The sequence below is a fragment of the Typopeltis vanoorti genome, chromosome 15, assembly GCF_054136105.1.
Source record: "Typopeltis vanoorti isolate ZY-2024b chromosome 15, IOZ_Tvanoo_1.0, whole genome shotgun sequence".
Classification (NCBI taxonomy): domain Eukaryota; kingdom Metazoa; phylum Arthropoda; class Arachnida; order Uropygi; family Thelyphonidae; genus Typopeltis; species Typopeltis vanoorti.
In genome coordinates, this window is record NC_143563.1 from 70,294,078 (window position 1) to 70,313,228 (window position 19,151).

Sequence of the window (19,151 nt, forward strand, 5' to 3'; positions counted from 1 at the left end):
TGCTCAAAATTGGACACCTTGTCTTTCAAGATGGGTTCTATGGTGCATACGAAGGTTCTCTGTCATCTTGAGAACAAGGGTTGGGACATATATAATTTTATCCCTTAGTTCATCAAGGTTTGAAGGTGGGTTGTGGTGGAATACCCATTCTTTCAACATATCCCAAAAGAAGGCATCAGGTGATGTGAGACCAGGAGAATGTGAAGGGGGAAATTCTGTGAACCTCAAAATGAGCTTCCTGGGAAAGTGTCCTGAAAAATAGGTTTTAGAACCATGTAATGGGACAGGTTACTCTGTCCTGTTGTAATACCTGTGCATCAAATGGAACTTTTTTGCATGACACGTCCTATGCAAATCCTGGGCGAACGGAGCCAACACATTCTCTATGTAATCGCTATTCAAGGTCATGGTTACACCACCCTCTTTAATGAAATAGTGCCCAATTATGCCATAGCTGGAAACAACACATTCCATGCAGTGACTTTCTTGCTGTGAAGATGTTTCTCTTGTACAAATTCAGGTCTTGAGAAACCAATAAACCTGTAGGTTTGTCTGTTTAATGACTGCTTAGATAGAAATATGCTTCATCCAAATACCAGACGCTATAGGGAAAGGACAGATCTTCATAGACATTGCCCAGCATGTGTGTACAGTATTCCCACCGTGCAGCGTAATCTGTTGCTGTTAAACACTGACCCACCTGAATGACGTATGAAAAGTCAACCAACTCCTTAAGGATTCTCTGTAGTCACTGCTTTGGTATCCCAAGTTTTGTCCCTGTTCAGCATTGACTGCATTTTGGAGACTAGCACTTGCTCCAACATGTGTCCATGATTCTTGTTTATGTTAACAGTTCATGATCTCTCTCCGAATGCCCTTTTGCATTGCAGAACACTCTTAGTATGTTGAAACTTCTGAATCAAGACAATAATGATTCTGATGCTTGGGGCATGCTTATGGAAATGACAAATAAAAAACATGTCACTGCTTGAACCATTTGCTCTACCAACTCCATATGAATGAAAATAATGCTCAACAATACATGTCTTTTCTTCCAGCATCAACACCATTGCTACAGTTAAATGTAATGGTGTAGACTCTAAACATGCTCTTCTATTAATGTGCATGCAGTCGAATGGCATATCTCATAGCATATGTACTAAAGCAGTTGTTGAAGTTCAATACTGTTTTTTGTGCAATACCGTAGAAAGTACAGTTTCTGGAAAAAGAGGAAGGGGTAGACAGTCAATAAGATGGATGGTGTGTCTGGAGTGACTGATCTTCAGAGAGTTGAAACCTCCAGAAAAGTATACAACAGGACCACATGGCGAGGACTGGTGTGATGCATCACAGAGCATCTGAGTGACCATATGGCATCCGTTGATGTCCAGTGAACAGATAGATGGATGTTAGAAGGCCAAAATAATAACAGCTATATTCCTGAGAATATTCAGTTCATAATAATCCTGTTGAATCTTCAAAAAAATGTATCTAAAGGTCACAAAAAAATTCAATTTACTTAACAGAAACTCTGTTGGCCAAATCTTGCTCATTCTTTTTCAGCTAGATTAGTAGAAATCAGAATAGAATGTGAAGGCTGAAAGCTTTGTGCACATCACTATTTTCACTAGGTACAGAGTCCATTGAAACCAAAAAGAAATGTTGTATATAAAACATTTGAAATATGATTTGTTATTCAGAGAAACTAGCAAAGCATTCTGCCATCTTAAGCTTAACAGGAATTACTATATACTTCATTCAGAAATGTTGGAAGTTGTTCATTCAAGTATTAAAGCAATATATTTTTGATCAATATTTGTGTGAGCTATACTTTTCTTTTATATGGATACTAATAGTGTGTTTTCCTACACATGTAACATACACTGGAATTGATTTGTAAGTTTATGCATTAACATTTATCTTGTTTGAGTGTAATGTGTAATTGCCATTTTCAGTTGAAAATGGCACTTACATTTTGATTTAATTGCCATTTAATGGCAATTACATAATGATTTAAGGGAATATCAATGATATTTCCCTTAAATCATTGCTAAATTTTATGTGTTAAACCATTATCAAATAATATACACAGCATGAAATCTGTATCAGTTTTTCATTATCTAGATCAGGTGTGGCCAACTTCATTCTATTCTAGGGCCAATATACGATGAGTGGTTGCGTCACGGGCCGCACACTTTTAGACAGAACTTAAATAATTTTTCCAAGGCAATAGTTATATGTATTGAATTACTATATTTGTTAAATCATTTTACTACTGGGAGAACAATATAAAATACTTGATTGATTTAAATATAAGTTGTTAAATTAAATTTAATTACATATTTCTGGTTTTTTGTATGTAACATTTATGTAACACAACTTAATGAGAACACTGTGGGCATTCATGTGCGGCAACAAGTTGATCAAAGTCAATTTTCAACGAAGATGATGATATTTGTAACAAATCCTGAAGGTGGTCATCAGTCAATCGGCTTCTTTGTGAACACAATACTTTCCTTGTGCACAGACAATACTTGCAAATACACAAAGCACTGTGGTTTGTTGTCGTTGTTGTTTATAAACAGAAATTAATTTTCTCATTTCTCCAGAAATGACCTGTTTTCTTCACAGATCTTGCGTTTCTTAGGGGGACACAAACTGCAACAATAACACTGTTAACTGATCACTGTAACCAAAGCAGAGCAAGTGACTGTCAATGATGCGTTACTCTGGAGTGAATAGAAATCTACCACTCCCACTACTACAACTCGCACAGAGAAGCAGTAGATTTTATAAATTGAATAATCTTTTTAAAGCAATTTTGATTCCGTGTTGAGAATATAAATTGTTTCTGTCATCAGAAATAATGAATATAACTAGTATATCAATCAGAAATCTATAGTCGAAACTAGTAATACATATAATTTAATATAATTTTTATCCTGCCGCAGGCCACACAAAATCACGTTATGGGCCGCATGCGGCCCGTGGGCCTGCTGTTGGCCACCTATGATCTAGATCATTGCTATCTAAATTAATGATCACTAAACACTAGAAATATTGGTATGTTGTGAAGTAATATGCTTTGTCTATATGAATTTATTATAGTCCTCTTATATATTTCAGACCAAAATCATACAATGGATATCCTTTGTCACATGATGCCCTTCTTTAGTTATGATGTTCCTCATACATGTGGGCCTAACCCTAAAATATGCTGTCAATTTGATTTTAAACGATTACCTGGTAATAAAATCAATTGTCCATGGAGAATACCACCAGTTTCCATCTCTGACAAAAATGTTGCTGACAGGTTTGTTTCCTTGCCTTTTTTTTTTGCCTAAAAACTTAATTACAATAAGACTGTTACATTTAGTGAGCCATACTGTATTAAGATGCATACCACTGCAACAGCACTTTTGGTCACAGTTCTTTCTGTTTTTGCTTATCTGCATATGGTTTAATTTCAATGGAATTATAACTGAAGTATCTAAGGTTATAATGCCAGTGTATTATCTTTTAAGTTATGCACTCCCTGGCTGGTTTTCATGTTATGAAAACACCAGAATTCATGGAGGATGAAGCTGGCTAATTAACTTTCAGCTGAAAATCTCTTATAGGCCTTTTTTGTGTTTGTGTTCCAGCACAAGATTTGTCCTTCAGCTGAAGGACAAATCTTGTGCTGTCATCATGACTGCACTGCAAAGCTGCCCTTGGATGCAGGATAAAAAGAAATTGTTATAATTAGATAATTATTATGCTGTTATACACTGGTAGACAAGAAAAATTGTGTGAAGTTTTATTTACCATGAATGCTTGAGCAGCTTAAATTTTAAGTCAGCAGATAAAATTTCCATAATTTATTCTTTAAAATAAATTAGCAGATTAAAATAAATTAGCATTAAGAAAAAAAAATATGATAAAAAAAATGTGAAGAGATTGTGATATAATTCAATGTATTTCATTCCTCTAGTGCCTCTATTTAATTACAGGGGAATGTAATGTAGTGTAATGCAGCAATGCATTACACTACAATAGTGTTGTGAAATTACATTACACTAATGGTGTTGTGAAATTTCATTTATTGTTGTAATTAAATTCACTTGTCTTCATCCACAAAGAGAATAAAAATATGTCAATAAATCATTTTGTAGAATCTTATGGTTGTCATTAAACCAGTTTGTACTGGTTGCCATTACTAAGTTTGTAAAGTTTCATAATGGCATTGGAGACAACACAGAGTTGAGATTTTTTAAGTTCAAGAACTTCATTTAATTTCAACCCACATCAAGAAATTATCATTCTTTTACTTAATTAGCTTGAAAGTGCACAGTAAAAACTATTTTTCCTACCAGAAAATGTATTTGTTGTTCCGTCCTACCCATTCGAGGAGAGCACTATTGAGCATAATCAGAAGTTTGAAGGTAGTATATGCATTCACTGACATTAAAGATGCAGCACAACTAAGTAGCAACAGCTGTTGAGCTGTTTTGGTTTTGTTGTTGTGGAGATTTGAATGATAATATTGTTCCTTTTTAGAGAAGAGTGAAAAGTTAAAAGAATAGATTCAGAGATTTATCTGAGTGGTTTTCTTTCAGTTGGTGAACAACCACCAGAAGATAAAAAACCTGAAAGAAAGCATCTAATATTGTTTTTGAAAAAAGGATGAATGGTAGCACAATTTGGAAATAGTGAATTTTTTAATAGTTTTGGTGTACTCTTTATTTAATTAACCTTATGCTTATTCCTGGCAGTGGATGAAATTGAAGCTGCAACATTTCTATGTTATAGAGAAAAAGATGTGTTTACTCCTCATACTAGAGACGAGAAGAAACTGTATTCTGAAAGAATACAGGAACTGATTTCTTTAGAGAATAGTAAAGTCAGCAGTTCATTCCAAGTGTTTTCTCCTTGTGGATAATTTTTCTGATAACTGATGTTTACTGAGGTAGCACAAGAATATTTATTTCTTTCAGTTTAAGGAAAGAAAATAATTTGAGAAAAGTGTTAAATGTGTGTCAGAGTGAGAAGATTCATTTTGGAACTGACTATGTTCAATGTATCGAAAAGCCAGAGGTGTTAATCCTAGAAAGTAATTGGAAAAAAAAAAAAGTTTTCTTTGTTTTGTTGTAGGAAACTTTTTTCTTTTATTCTTGAATTTAAATTTGTGTGCATGTGGAGTGAGAAAGTGCATCTCTTATGAAATATTTTTAAACAGTTAAGGAAAACAGTTTTAGGTAAATAATTGTCTATCCATTCTGATTTATGCTCACGCATAGACCCACAATGTAGGTATTTGGAACCGAAAATCCCACAGAATAGTTCAGCCGATCTTTATTCCAGGAGTGTTTTTTGTCTATAGATATGTATGTTCACAGGGGCCAGTTTACCCATTCTGAGGGGAAAAAACCCTCTACCTGCATATGAGACCGGCTAACTCACCTTTTAGTCAAAAGAGACCAGATAAAGATTCCTCACATCATGAACAGGAATTGAACTCAGGTCTTTCTGACCAAAGGGCTTCGTCTATACCAGCTGAGCTATGCAGACTCTAAATAATTGTACATTTTTATATTTATTGCAATGTTTCTTTTGTATTGTCATTCTCTTCTCTTATTTATGAGATTACAATATAATATATTAGATTTGTTTTCTAAGTTTTGGAGAAACTAGTAAATCTCTAATCCAGAGTAATTTATTAATAAGGGTGACACCTTTCGGCTACTCGTATATGGAAATATGACTTTTGCATTTCTTCAACCTTGGTATCACTTCTGGGTCTAGCTCCCACTGATGAGATCTCAATAAAGGTTGAAACTGTTCTCGGTGGTCACTCTGCCCATAATGTTTTGTGTTGTTAAATATTGAGGCAATTGATATAAAGTCAGGAGCTTCTGTATACAAGTAGCTCAGTTGTGAAGATATTTCATGTACAAACTTTGTTTACTTACACTTGAGTAAAGGGTTGAATATAATTTTTTATGAAATATACTTTATTTGTTCTAGTTTTTTATTTATTCTTTGCAGGTAAAGGTAATTAGTACTTTTGTCATCCAAACATTGAACTCTTCAAAGATTTCTGGAGATTTTTTTTTTCTTTGATCAATTGAGAACACCTCTCCTCATCTTGTGGTGTTCTCTTAATTTTCTTTGTAAAAAATATTATGATTCTCTTTCTATTCACAGAATATTTTACTATCTAGTATGATGTGATCTACTTTCCCCAATTTTACTCTTTTTATGTTTTTTATGCTTGAAAGAAGTGTAATTTTTAAGTCATTATACCTGGAGAAATCCCTAAGTCTGTATTAACTTCTATTGTATGTGGCTTCACCATTTATTCCTATACCTGTACCAAGCGGAATGTTCTCTACTCTAGTATCGAAATCTCATTATTAAAAGATAGCCATTTGTGTTTATTTTATCTTTTCTTTTTTCTAAATCTGAATAGAAGCATTATCTTCATTTATGTAGAGAATAGACACCTGTAATAGTCAGAAAGCCACAACTTATTTGTAATCTAGAATTCTTTCAATCCAGCATTTATAATGGGTGATATTTTTCTTCACTGATTCATGAGTAAGAATCCTGCTTTTGTCCTTTCTTTTATCTCCACCATTGATTTATATGTAATTATCTGTTTCATCTGAACATTTTGGTTGCTGTTATTACTGCTATTTGATATTTCTTTTTTTTTAGTTTTGTCAAGTTCTTGGTTTTTGTGATGAACTCTTGACATTCATTTACTTAACTATTTCCAGTTCATGTTGAAGAGATACTCCAGAGGAGTAGATTTTACATGCTCTAAATATTAAGAATTTTATAATGCCTTATTTTAGAGATGATTGGTGCATAGAAATAAGAATACATATATAGACCCATAAAGTTTTTTTTTTTTTTTTTTTCTTGTGGTAGATAAGTTGAAAGCAGACCCTCAGGTTCATATTTGATGAATATAACCAATTCTTTCTCCAAAGTAAATTTGATTCCAGGATGTAAATTATTAATTTTATACAGCAAGCATAGAAACTGGTTCAGGTCCTCCAAATATCAAAAATATCATCTATATATGGTAGACAGAGAGAAGGTTTAGTATCAAATTTTGAGATTCTTCAATATGTTCTAAATGACACTTGCACCCAGTTGCGTATACGTGCTCGACCCGATTTAACCTTTGCCCAGAGAGAACAAAGATGCCAACTCCGAAGACAACTAGTAGAAAAACGCCAAAATGGAGACAACAGTTGGATAATATCTAATAGATATTATCCACTGTTATTATCTAATAGACTAATAAACAGTTGGATAATAGATGGTAGTGGGCACTATTAAGGTTGGAATTGAGGCCACAGATGTTGGTGAAGTGGATATGCAAGGTTCTGTGAGGCATGGATTTGACCCCAAGGGTCTTGCACGTTTCCTATGCAGTGCCTGCATACTGGTGTCCTTGGTGGCTAGTGGCGTCACTTGGTTTTTGTACCAAGTGACGCCACCAAGGACACCAGTATGCAGGCACTGCATAGGAAACGTGCAAGACCCCTGGGGTCAAATCCATGCCTCACAGAACCTTGCATATCCACTTCACCAACATCTGTGGCCTCAATTCCAACCTTAATCGCATCCACTACCATCTGCAGTCCATCAAACCCCACCTACTCTTTTGAACAGAAACTCAAATCTCACCTTCCCCTAGCACTATTTATCTCAACCTTCCTAACTATACACTATTTAACTCCTTTTGACCCAAGGGTGGCATCTGTGCATATATCTGCTCTGACATACCTGCCAGAGAGCAACTAACTTAGAATCGCCCAACTTCGACCTTCTTTGGCTGAAGATATCCCCCCCCCCCACAACACACACTCAGTAAAATTCTTCTGCTGTCTCTGTCGCTCTCCTAATACCACCAATCACTCTAAGCTCTTCCATTTCCTCTCCTTAGAAGTTGATTTTCTCCAGTCCCACTCTCCTAACAGCGAAATTATCCTCCTGGGTGATTTTAATGTCCGTAACACCAATTGGCTTTCCTCTTCCAGTTATACAGATCCTGGATGCTGAAACATTTGCAGTCACTAATGACCTTACACAAATTGTTCAAAAACCGACCAGAATACCAGATAACCCGACCTACTCCTCAAATACCCTAGATCTCTTCCTTAATAATGACCTCTCCAAATATGCAGTGAATGTAGTTGAGCCTTCCCTGGGTAATTCCTCCCCCATGCAACAACTCTTACACAGTCACTCCCACACAAGAGTAGTTTGGCATTATAACAGTGGCAAATGGGATAGGCTCCGAGACTACTATGCTTCATTTCCATGGTTGGACTATTGTTTCCAGTCTTCCAGTCCAAACGTATCACCAAAGTAATCCTTACTGGCATGAAAACATATATTCCCCACACTACTCAGAACTGCCGTCCCCTAACAAAACTCTGGTTCTCCAAAAAATGTGCCAAGGCTGTACAAACAAAAAATCAGACATACCGCAACTGGCTGAAATCGAGAACCTCATTCAAAGCCTATAATGAAGCCCGAAACAGATGCAAGAAAATTATCAATATTTCTAATTTGAACTGGCAAAAAGCAGGAAGCTTGCAACTTGTCCAAACGGCAGCCATGCCTTTTGGTCTCATGCCAAAGGACTTGCCAAACTACTCATTGCCTGTAACTTTTGCCCTACACTATTCCCACCTCTATCATACCTAGATGGCTCAATTGCAACATCACCCACAGAAAAACCTTACCTCCAATGCACACATAACTGACAATGGTAAATGCCCTCCAGTCATTCCAACTGCCAACGTACAATGCCCCTGTATCCTTTTGCCAAAAAGATATCACAAACCTGTTGTCTAAATTAGACACAAAAAAAAGTCTCCTGACCCCTGACAGCATTCCTCCAATTATCCTGACGGTCTGTGCGCCAGTATTGACTCCTATCCTATGCCATCTGTACACACTATCTTACTCCACTGGTGTACATACATACATACATATATATATATATATATATATATATATATATATATATATATCCCAAAGCCTGGAAACTGGCCTATATTCAACCCATTCCTAAAAAGGGTGACAAATCACTGCCATCTAACTACCGCCCTATCTCACTCACTTCATTCCTATCTTAATTAATTGAGAAAACCATCAACTCTCAACTCCTAATCTACCTTGAAGGTTCCCAGCTGTTAAGCGACAACTAGTACGGATTCCATCAAAGCCGTTCAACAGGAAATCTACTCTCATACATCACTCATCACTGAACAAATGCCATGGAGAAATTCGGTGAATTCCAAGTTGTTGCACTCGATATCTCTAAAGCCTTTGACCAACTCTGGCACAAAGGCTTACTAAGCAAACTCCCATCATTTGGACTGCCTCAGGACTTCTGCAGATGGATTGCCAGCTTCCTGTCTGGACACACACTATGTGTGATGGTAGACGGCTCTCTATCCTCTCATCATCCAACTAATGCTGGGGTCCCACAAGGTTCAGTTCTCTCACCGAACCTCTTCCTTCTATATATCAATGACCTACTTCATTTGACCTCTAACCCAATACGCAGTTTTGCAGATGACAGCACATTACATTCCTCCCTTTCCTTCGACAAACCCCACTCTACACAACTCACTTCAACCCACAGAACATCAACCACCACTTCCCTCAATTCTGACCTCCAAGCCATCCGCCATTGGGGGCTCAGATACCTTGTCAACTTCAATGCTAGTAAAACCCAGTTCTGTCTTATTTCTCACAAAAAAGAACCATTTTCCCCCAGCATTGTTTTCGATAACACTCAAATTCCCAGACAAGATGAAATTTCTCTTCTCGGAATTACCCTGACAGCAAGCCTCTCCTGGCATAAACACATCACAACCATTGCATCCTCAGCATCCAAAAAACTGGGTTTTCTCTTTTGTTCAAGACGCTACTTCATCTCTAAATGGCTGTTAACATTATACAAGTCACAAATCTGCCCAGCTATCAAATACTGCTCTCACATCTGGAGTGGGGGCTCCTAAAAGCTCCTTTAAAATGCTTGACTCAATACAGAGGAGAGCAATTAGACTAATAAATGACCTATCTCTCACCAACTCGCTCCCCTCACTTTCTTATAGATGCTGTGTCCCTGCAATCTGTATATTCTATAAATATTTCCATGGGAAATGTTCATCTGAAACAGCATCAATAATTCCCCCACTCTGTACTAAGCCCATTGGAACATGTACAGCTGCTGCCCAACATCCTTTCATAGTACACCTTGAAACCCACAGAACAAGTTTCTTTTCCTCCTCATTCATCCCTGGTACTGTGGAACAGTCTTCCCCCTGACATATTTCCAAAGGAATACAACATACAGGCATTTAAGTCAAATGTAAACAAGTTTCTCCTTTCCCAACCCACCACCTATATACGGTACTAACGTACTATAGGTTGACCAGCCAACCTCTTGTATATGGGCCCCGACATAAAAAAAATAAAATAAAATAAAATCCTGATTGATGAGTTTACCTCTATCCTTAAGATAGAGGTGAGCTCATTTCAGTTCCTTTTGACATGTTTGTAAATTTTCTTTCTGGGTGAAATATCCAGAATTGATTGCAGATGTTAAGACATAGATGCTGGTTTTTCAAGCCCATAATTAGGTTTAATGAAATGAATACAGCATAGACAAAAGAGCACATCTGCACTGCTCTTCATTCTTGAGAGGTTCACTCTTCGTTTTTGAGTCATGTAGTCACCGTTGATGAAAAGTGGATACTTTGCAAGAATGTTAAGTGCCAAAGGCAGTGGGTTCATTCAGGGGAACAGTCTGAGCCTCAGCCAAAATAAGATCTTCAACCTCAGAAGGTTTTGTTAAGCATTTGGTGGGATATGGTTGGTATCATACACTTTGAACTCTTGCCACAGAACCAAATAATCACATCTGAAGTATACTGTGAACAACTCAATTAATTGAATGAAAAACTGAAAGAAAAGATATGTTCCCTGGTCAATCAAAAGGGTCAATCCTCTGCATTATCACCATGATAATGCATGCCCTCACAGTGCAAGGATCACCTGTACCAAGATTGAGGAACTCAGCTGGGAAAAGCTTCCACATCCTCCATATTCTCCTGATCTTGCACCTTCAGATTACCACTTATTTCAAAGTTTGCAACATTTCAATGAAAAACAGTGTGATACATTAGAGGCACCGAAATTGAGCCTATGCAACTTCTTTGGCTCCAAACCATCTGAATTCTATAGAAATGGCAATATGAAGCTTACACAAGGTTGGAAGAGAGTTGTTGATTCAAATGGAGAATGTTATTATTATGTGACACCTCCAGGGAGTCCAAAGACTCATTGAGGAAGAGCACCTACTCTACATCTCCACCACTCAATCCACTAACTACAATAAACTACAACTACACCAATGCCATCTACCTTCCCACCACGACTAGTGTTTTCACAGACAATCACAAACATCCATGCCCACGGCAGGATTTGAGTCTACAGCCTTTTAGCTGAAGAGCGGATATGCTCTCAAGTGTATATATGCACTTGAGTATATACTACACGCACACACATACATACATGTGTATATATATGTGTGTGTGTGTGTGTGTATATATATATATATATATATATATATATATATGTGTGTGTGTGTGTGTTAAAGATACCAAGCTATTTTAAACCTGTTTTACTCCATTTCCCAAGTAAGCAAACAAACAAACAAGTCAAGTTTGCACCTGCAAGAGTTGCAAGTCTAGCTGACCCTGCACGGATAAATATTAAGATTAGTGATCAGAGCTTATTCCACTTTTTACCATGCATTGCCTTGGTCTTGCACTACATGTGGGGTCAGCTAGACTTGCAACTCTTGCAGGTGCAAACTTGACTTTTACCATGAGTTACCTTAGTCTTGCACTACCTGCAGGGTCAGCTAGACTTGCATTACATGCAGATGCAAACTTGACTTATTTGTCTGTTTGCTTACTTGGTCAATGGAGTAAAACCAGGTTTAAAATAGCTTGGTATCTTTAACATTTATTATGCCCAAGGTAAAATACTTTCTACATTTATATCTCCTCCTGAGATTTTTATTTAATAAGGTTAAGATACCTTATGGTAACTTGTGCTGGTAAAATACTTATAAGCTCTGTATTACTTAACCTTGGTATTTCTAAGCCTGGCTCCCACTGATGAGACCTCAATAAAGGTCGAAACTGGCTGGGTAGTGGCCCCCTTGCCTTTAATACAAAGCATCATGCATCTCCTCCAGGAGATGTGCTTTGCATTATGGGTAAATATTAAGATTAGTGATCAGTGCTTTTACCATGAGTTACCTTTGTCTTGCACTACCTGCAGGGTCAGCTAGACTTGCATTATGTGCAAGCGCAAACCTGACTTATTTGTCTGTTTGCTTACTTGGGAAATGGAGTAAAACCAGGTTTAAAATAGCTTAGTATCTTTAACATTTATTATACCCAAGGTAAAATACTTTCTACACACACACACACACACACACACACACACACACACACATATATATGAAGAAAGTAAGAATGATATGAAGAAAGTAAGAATGAACAAGTCAAAACTGAAGGCAATACTGATTTTTTTTTATTTTTTATTTATTATTATTATATCAATGGAATGATAATGGTTACCAGAAGGTTAGACAGTTAACCAACATTATTACCTTGAGGTTCTGGCCAAGCTGAGAGAATGAGTGAGGAAGAAGGGGCCCAATCTGTGGAAGAATAACCCTTAGATTCTCCATCAGGACAATGCTCCAGCCCATAGTGCACTGTCTGTAAAGCAGTATCTGGCTGATAAGAAGATTCCACCTTACTTGCCAGACTTAGCTCCATGTGATATACCTTTTCCTAAGTTGAAATCTGCATTGAAGGGCACCCATTTTCAGTTAGTGGATGAGATAAAGGAGAAAATGGCAGTCCTACTGAAGCAGATAACACCTGATGACTTGCAGCACTGCTTCCAACAATGGAAAATTCGTATACAACGGTGTATAGATAGAGAACGGGAGTATGTTGAACTGGATAACAATTAATTTGTACAATTGTAATACTAAACCACATTTTTGCTACCAGTCTCATTATTTAATAGCCACACCTCATATACTTTATTAAATTTGTAAGTGATTTATCTTTTATATTCTTTCAGAACTTAATGCTAAAAATGACATTACTTTTTGGGATGACCTGATATATAAGTTTAAAAAAAAGTGCTTTGTACACCTTAAAGTTCTTTCCTGTACCCCTATATTACATTATATCAAAGCAATATATATATATATCCTGTACTTATAAAGTCATCTGTGCGGTTAGCCTAGCGGCTTTGTGCTTCGCAACCATATGACTGGGGAAGGAGTGTCCTAGGCTCGATTCCCATCGATGATGTGAGGAGCTGATGTATCTTTCTCAGCCATAGCCAAGTTAGCCGGTCTTGGGCATGGACAGCAGGGTTTTTTCCACCAGTTTACCTGCCATTTTTCATCCCGCAAGCAGGCAAACCAGCCCCGTGAACACACACAGGGATACAGCCAGGAATACTTTGAGGCATAGGGGTTACCATTCTATCCTCTTATTTTGGTTACGAAATCCAAGCATGCTTGGAGGGTTTTGGGCCTGAAAGGCCTGTTAAAGCCATTGAGATGATGTTCTTATAAGTCAGAACTTACTTCCTTGTCCCCCCTTTGTTCACAGGATTACCAAGAGTTGAAAACAGCTGATTAGCACATAACTATGTTATTTTAGAAGTTATTTTGTAATATGCTCATTTAATTAAAAAAAATTTTTTTTTTGCAGATCTTGGCTTTTGCTAGACCAATATCGTAAAAAGGCATCACTCTATCGAACAAATGCATTACTCGTGCCCTTGGGTGATGATTTTCGTTTTGATAAAAGTCTTGAATGGGACCAGCAATTTAACAATTATCAAAAGTTGTTTGATTACATGAATAGCAGAGAAGATTGGCATGTTGAGGTGAAAGCAATATTTTATAATTAAAAATTAAGATATAAATAATTGTTTTAAAGATATGGTTACATTTTTTGTTATGCAAAAACAGTGAAATAATACTTGTTTTAACATGCTAATTTAATTTCTAGTGTTAAGCACAAACAAAAAGTTAATTTTCATGAAAATGTCATTTATTTATTCTTATATTTGTGTGTCATATAAACACAATAGAAAATTTTCACTAAGAGGTAAAAAAAATCTGTTATCATAACTCCCTTGTTGATTTCTCTGGCAGTGTTGGGATGGTAGTAGAGACTGAAGTTCTAACTCATTATAGCATACCGAAATTTAATTAAATTAGTTGAAAAAAAGTAACTTATTTTAGCTTTTAACTTAGTTTTTTCATCTGTAAACAAGAGCATATATCAAAAAGCAAAGCATGCAGCTGATTCTGTATTCAAATACATTCTAACCAAACTAGGCCACAGGTGTTACTATACATCTGATGGTTTTTTGTTTGTTTTTTTGCTGGGAAGGGAAAAAGTTAGCAGTAAATTTGGTTAGTATGCTGAGAAATGGATTAAAAATGATCTACAGATTTGACAGTTTCACACCAATTTCTGAAGTCTTTTTTTTTTTTTTTTCAAAAAAAAAGATTAAGTAAGAAAGGAATTCTTATTTGCCTTCATGGATAGGTTCTTTTAAATTTTTGCAAAAAACAAAACAAAAAAAAATATATATTTATATAAAAATGTATAAATAAACACCAGTATATTTATTGGCATTATCATTAAGGAGTCAGGGACTCGTCAAGGGAGACCACATATTACCCACACCAACTTTAATTCATTCACACTATCTGCACTCACCACATCCAAAGGCAGTCCATTCCAGTCATGCACCTCTCTATAAGAGTAAAATCCAGCTTTCACTCCCTTCTTAATGGCATTCATTCTCAACTCTCAAGAATGTTCTCTCTTCCTTTCCCCACCCTCTTTAAATGAAAAATTCCTTTTACTGATATCCTCTATGAAACTTTCCTGAGTTGGTTTGTCTCAGTCATATCACAAATTCTCAATCAGTCTTCATAATCTGTATTCCACAATCCTGATATCATTTTGAACACTCTCCTTTGCACTCTTGTATCAGAATTGCCACAGAAACCAGGAGACCAGACCTGCATGCAGTGGTCCAAGTAAGGTCTTATTAAGGCCTTGTAAAGAGACAAAATGACTTCCTTATCTTTACATTATTCTCTGACTTGTTTTTGCAATCTTTGCTATATGGCCCTTGAACTTCAACTTTCTGTTTACTAAAACTCCAAGTTCCCCAGCCTGATGAGTTTTGTGTAACATAATCTTACCAATATAATACAACATTGGATATCTAATCACACTGAAGTGCATGACTTTACCTTTACTAGCAGTGAACTAATAGCCATTTTCACAGGCCCACAATTCCAGCCGATTCAGTTCCTTCTACAAGTATTGCATATCAGCTGCATTCCTGATTATCCTCCTTATCTTTACATCATTAGCAAATAGCTCTATATCACATGTCAAATTCTTTCCAAGGAAACACGGATTGATCCTTGTGGTACATTATATAACCTGAGAATAAACGCACAGATTTTGGAATTTGGTGGGCTAGGGTGGATGCAAAGTATAAAATTTGCAGGAAAATTTTGAAGTGGGTAGAGACAAGAGATCATGCAATAGCTCCTCCTCATACACCTGAGTTTTTCTTCATCCGTTGATGAGGTAGCAGTGAGCTTGATGTTGCATACACCAGGTTGGTAGTTTTAAACCAAATGGGCACTCATTAGTTGAACAATCTCTTCTACATCTGTCATACCATCTGCACTTTTGAGTTATTCTTTCATATTCATTCTTTTTTTTTTTTTTTTTTACTTGCAGAGTCAGTTTCTTTTCATTCTCAGACTTAGCTCTCTGTACAACAGTTGTCCATAAAACAAATGAAGAAATTTTACAATCCCTGAATATAAATTCAGTTAATTACTACATACGAAAGTATAAACAAAAATGGATAGAGCATTTAAATTGAATGGACAACACTAGACTACCAAAAATACTATACTAATATAAATCAGTGGAAAAAGAAGAATCGGAAGACCAAGAAAGAGATAGCATGAGTGAGACTGGAACAGGCCACCTGGCCTAAAATCCATGTTAGGAAGAAGAAGAGGACAACAGTTGTTGCTCTTTATTTTCATATCTGACTTCATCCTTATGCACCTGATATTCCTTCCACATCATCTTTTTTTTTATGAATTTCTTGTTTAACAAGATTGCACGTTCATTCACTCCTATCCTATTTATTTTTTCAACTCTAGGGACACATTCCAGTATTGCATATTTTAAGTATCTTTTGAATGCTTCCCATGCACTGTTAATATCTTTTCTATCCAATAACCAATACCATGGTGCGGAACCCAATATATTCTTCAATTGGTCATTATTTTCTGCTTTATAGTACAGCATGTTATGTAGTTCACCATATAACCTTTTCTGTATGGAACATTCATAAACTTGGCACTTCCCGAGTCATTACTGTGTTATCGCTGTCACCAAACAGAGGAAAAATAGTTGTCTTTATCTGAATCTCTTCTGACACTATAATCAGATCTAACACTCTTTGACTAAATGTTCCTTCTGTGAAGTGGAATCTTGTTAGATTCCACCTCACACTGGATGTCTTCAAACTCACTTCCACATGATTAACTGTTACTAGTATTGTAACAGTTAATCATGTTAACTGTTACTAGTATTGTAACAGTTAATCAAGCAGCACACCTCCCTCCTCTCCTATTCTCTCTCTATCTTCCTACAAATGTTGTACCCTTGACAATCAATACCAATTAGTGTGACTGCCTGTGATAACCACGTCTCACTAATGCCTATAATCTGAGGTCCCAATGTATTCACTAAAGCTCCATTTTCCCTCAAAATCATTCCCCACATAAAAAAAAAAAAACCTTGCATCCATTCCTTCTGCATAGCATACGTTTAGAATCATTTGCCATCATAGCTTTTCTTCTTAATGTATTTCTCTTTTTGTATGATTAATGCATTTATCACTCGTGCTTTGTTCCAAGAATCCTTTCATATCCTCTCTCATACCGAACTTATCGCTGCTTAAGTCATTTGTACCTACTAGACTTACAACCTCTTTTGCTTTGCTTTTCTGTTTTTCATTAGCATGTGCTATATTTTTGATTATTGTGGATAACTTGAAGTTATAAAAGTTAAGCATCAATGACATGTTTTATGATAGTTGCCATACTAAATAATATCATTCTTTTTATATCGATTTTTGCCTATCTGATTTTCGTTATGCACTAACTTTGTTGATTCTCATTTGCTGCTGAACTATCTTATCCCCCCCCCTACATTTCTTTAAACATCCCTTGACTTTCTTTCTGTATTTCTTGTGTTGTCTCTCTAATAATTTATTTGAAATTTGAAATTTCAGAGGTTAAATCATTTTGAATATCTTCTTTACTGGGGCAAGCCTTCTGCTCACCTTCATTCTCGACTTGTTAGCATTCCTTTTCTTGTGTGCTTTTGGCAGCACCATTTTGCAGCTGTATTTAATATTACAAGAACTCAGTAAAAACATGTTAAACACTATGTAGAAAAAACATTGTCACTTTCACACACAGATTCTTATTTCTTCCTTCATAATCTAGTTTCCCTGACTCTCTCTGTATTAGGTCTCATACAATAAATAAATAAATAAAAATTGAAATGCATTTTAGCTAGGCAAACATTCATTGTTTTTCTACATAAAACACTGCTGGGTAAATGCCTTGCTTCTAATTGCAAATCTTTTTAATTTTGATAATTTATTTTCAAATGCCTTGCTTCTAATTGCAAATCTTTTTAATTTTGATAATTTATTTTCTTTATATATACAGGCACAGTTTGGCACACTCGATGATTATTTTTCAGCGTTAAGAGAAGATAATGGAGTAGATGGCAGAAATATGCCATCAAATTTTCCGGCACTAATTGGAGATTTTTTTACATATGCTGATCGTGATGATCATTATTGGAGTGGATATTATACCTCAAGACCATTCTATAAAAACATGGATCGCATATTGGAAGCATACTTAAGGTAAGTATTACTACTTCAACATTTGTATTAAGGAGTGCTAGTTTCATTATGAGTCATAACAAAGTTTTTATTTTCTTGTTCACTGTTTATTTTCCCCAGGAAAACTAATATTTTATTTTCTTGTTGGAGCTGAATTTTATACTTTCATCTTAACGTTAACCTAATATGGAAATTGCACTATCTTATTATGATACGTAATTTTCTGAAAAGTTCATTTATGTGCAGCAAAGTTTGGTCATTTTGTGAGAAATGCCTTAGTTGATCACTTAAAATGGTATTTGAAAATTAATTTGATACACTTATCAGTAGGCCATAGCAGTTAGCATGCACACATACGCACTTTGTAGTAGATAAAATAATTATTGTTATTTATATTATACCAAAGCATTCTGGTACAATACATTGCACAGAAAATTATGTTTGTGATTATAACTTTATAGTTGCAGGCAACTGATTTTGCTGTAAGTGCTTCATATATCCTTTTTTATATCACTCCCACATAGGAGAGGCCACAAGGCCTATAGCAAATAAATGCCGTGTGTGCACTGAGGTCATAAGCGAAGTAATCTGTTGATATTCTTCTTAAAGAGTTGAAGGTTGTAGTTCTTGGGAAATATATCATGGGGAAGGTTATTCTACAGAATTGTGATAAATGAAATAAAAGATGATTGGGACAGGATCAGTGAGTCTTCAGGTTCCAGAAAATTTGGCATCTTTTTTGCTTATGACGTTACTTCTCTTCTGTCCAGTTACTTACACTGTACAAATCATAAGGCCACCCAACCCTGGACATTGGACAGCTGCTGCTTGTTATTCTGTAGTAGGTGTTTAGCAGAAATTAGTAGAGGCATAATCGATGCTAGTTCTGCGGAACAGTGCTTATGGAAATATCCGTGAAGAGACAAAATTCAGAAACTGGCACTATGAAACAGTGACTGAAGATTCTGTGAGAAAGGGACCATCAGTCAACTGAGCTGCTCTTCTCTGAACTGCATCAAGAATTTTCAAAGAGGTCTTAGGTGCAC

The 19,151-nt window shown here is 36.0% G+C and overlaps 1 protein-coding gene across 1 annotated transcript in view; it reads left to right on the forward strand.

Annotated features, from left to right (window-relative positions):
* Window positions 1–19,151, forward strand: part of LOC150098865 (alpha-mannosidase 2-like) — a 300,659-nt gene that overhangs the window by 90,311 nt on the left and 191,197 nt on the right. Inside the window, exons 7-9 of the mRNA XM_090405066.1 lie at window positions 3,127–3,313; window positions 13,833–14,010; window positions 17,924–18,126. Coding sequence (XP_090261192.1) covers window positions 3,127–3,313; window positions 13,833–14,010; window positions 17,924–18,126 — 568 coding nt within the window. The remainder of the gene's footprint in view (window positions 1–3,126; window positions 3,314–13,832; window positions 14,011–17,923; window positions 18,127–19,151) is intronic.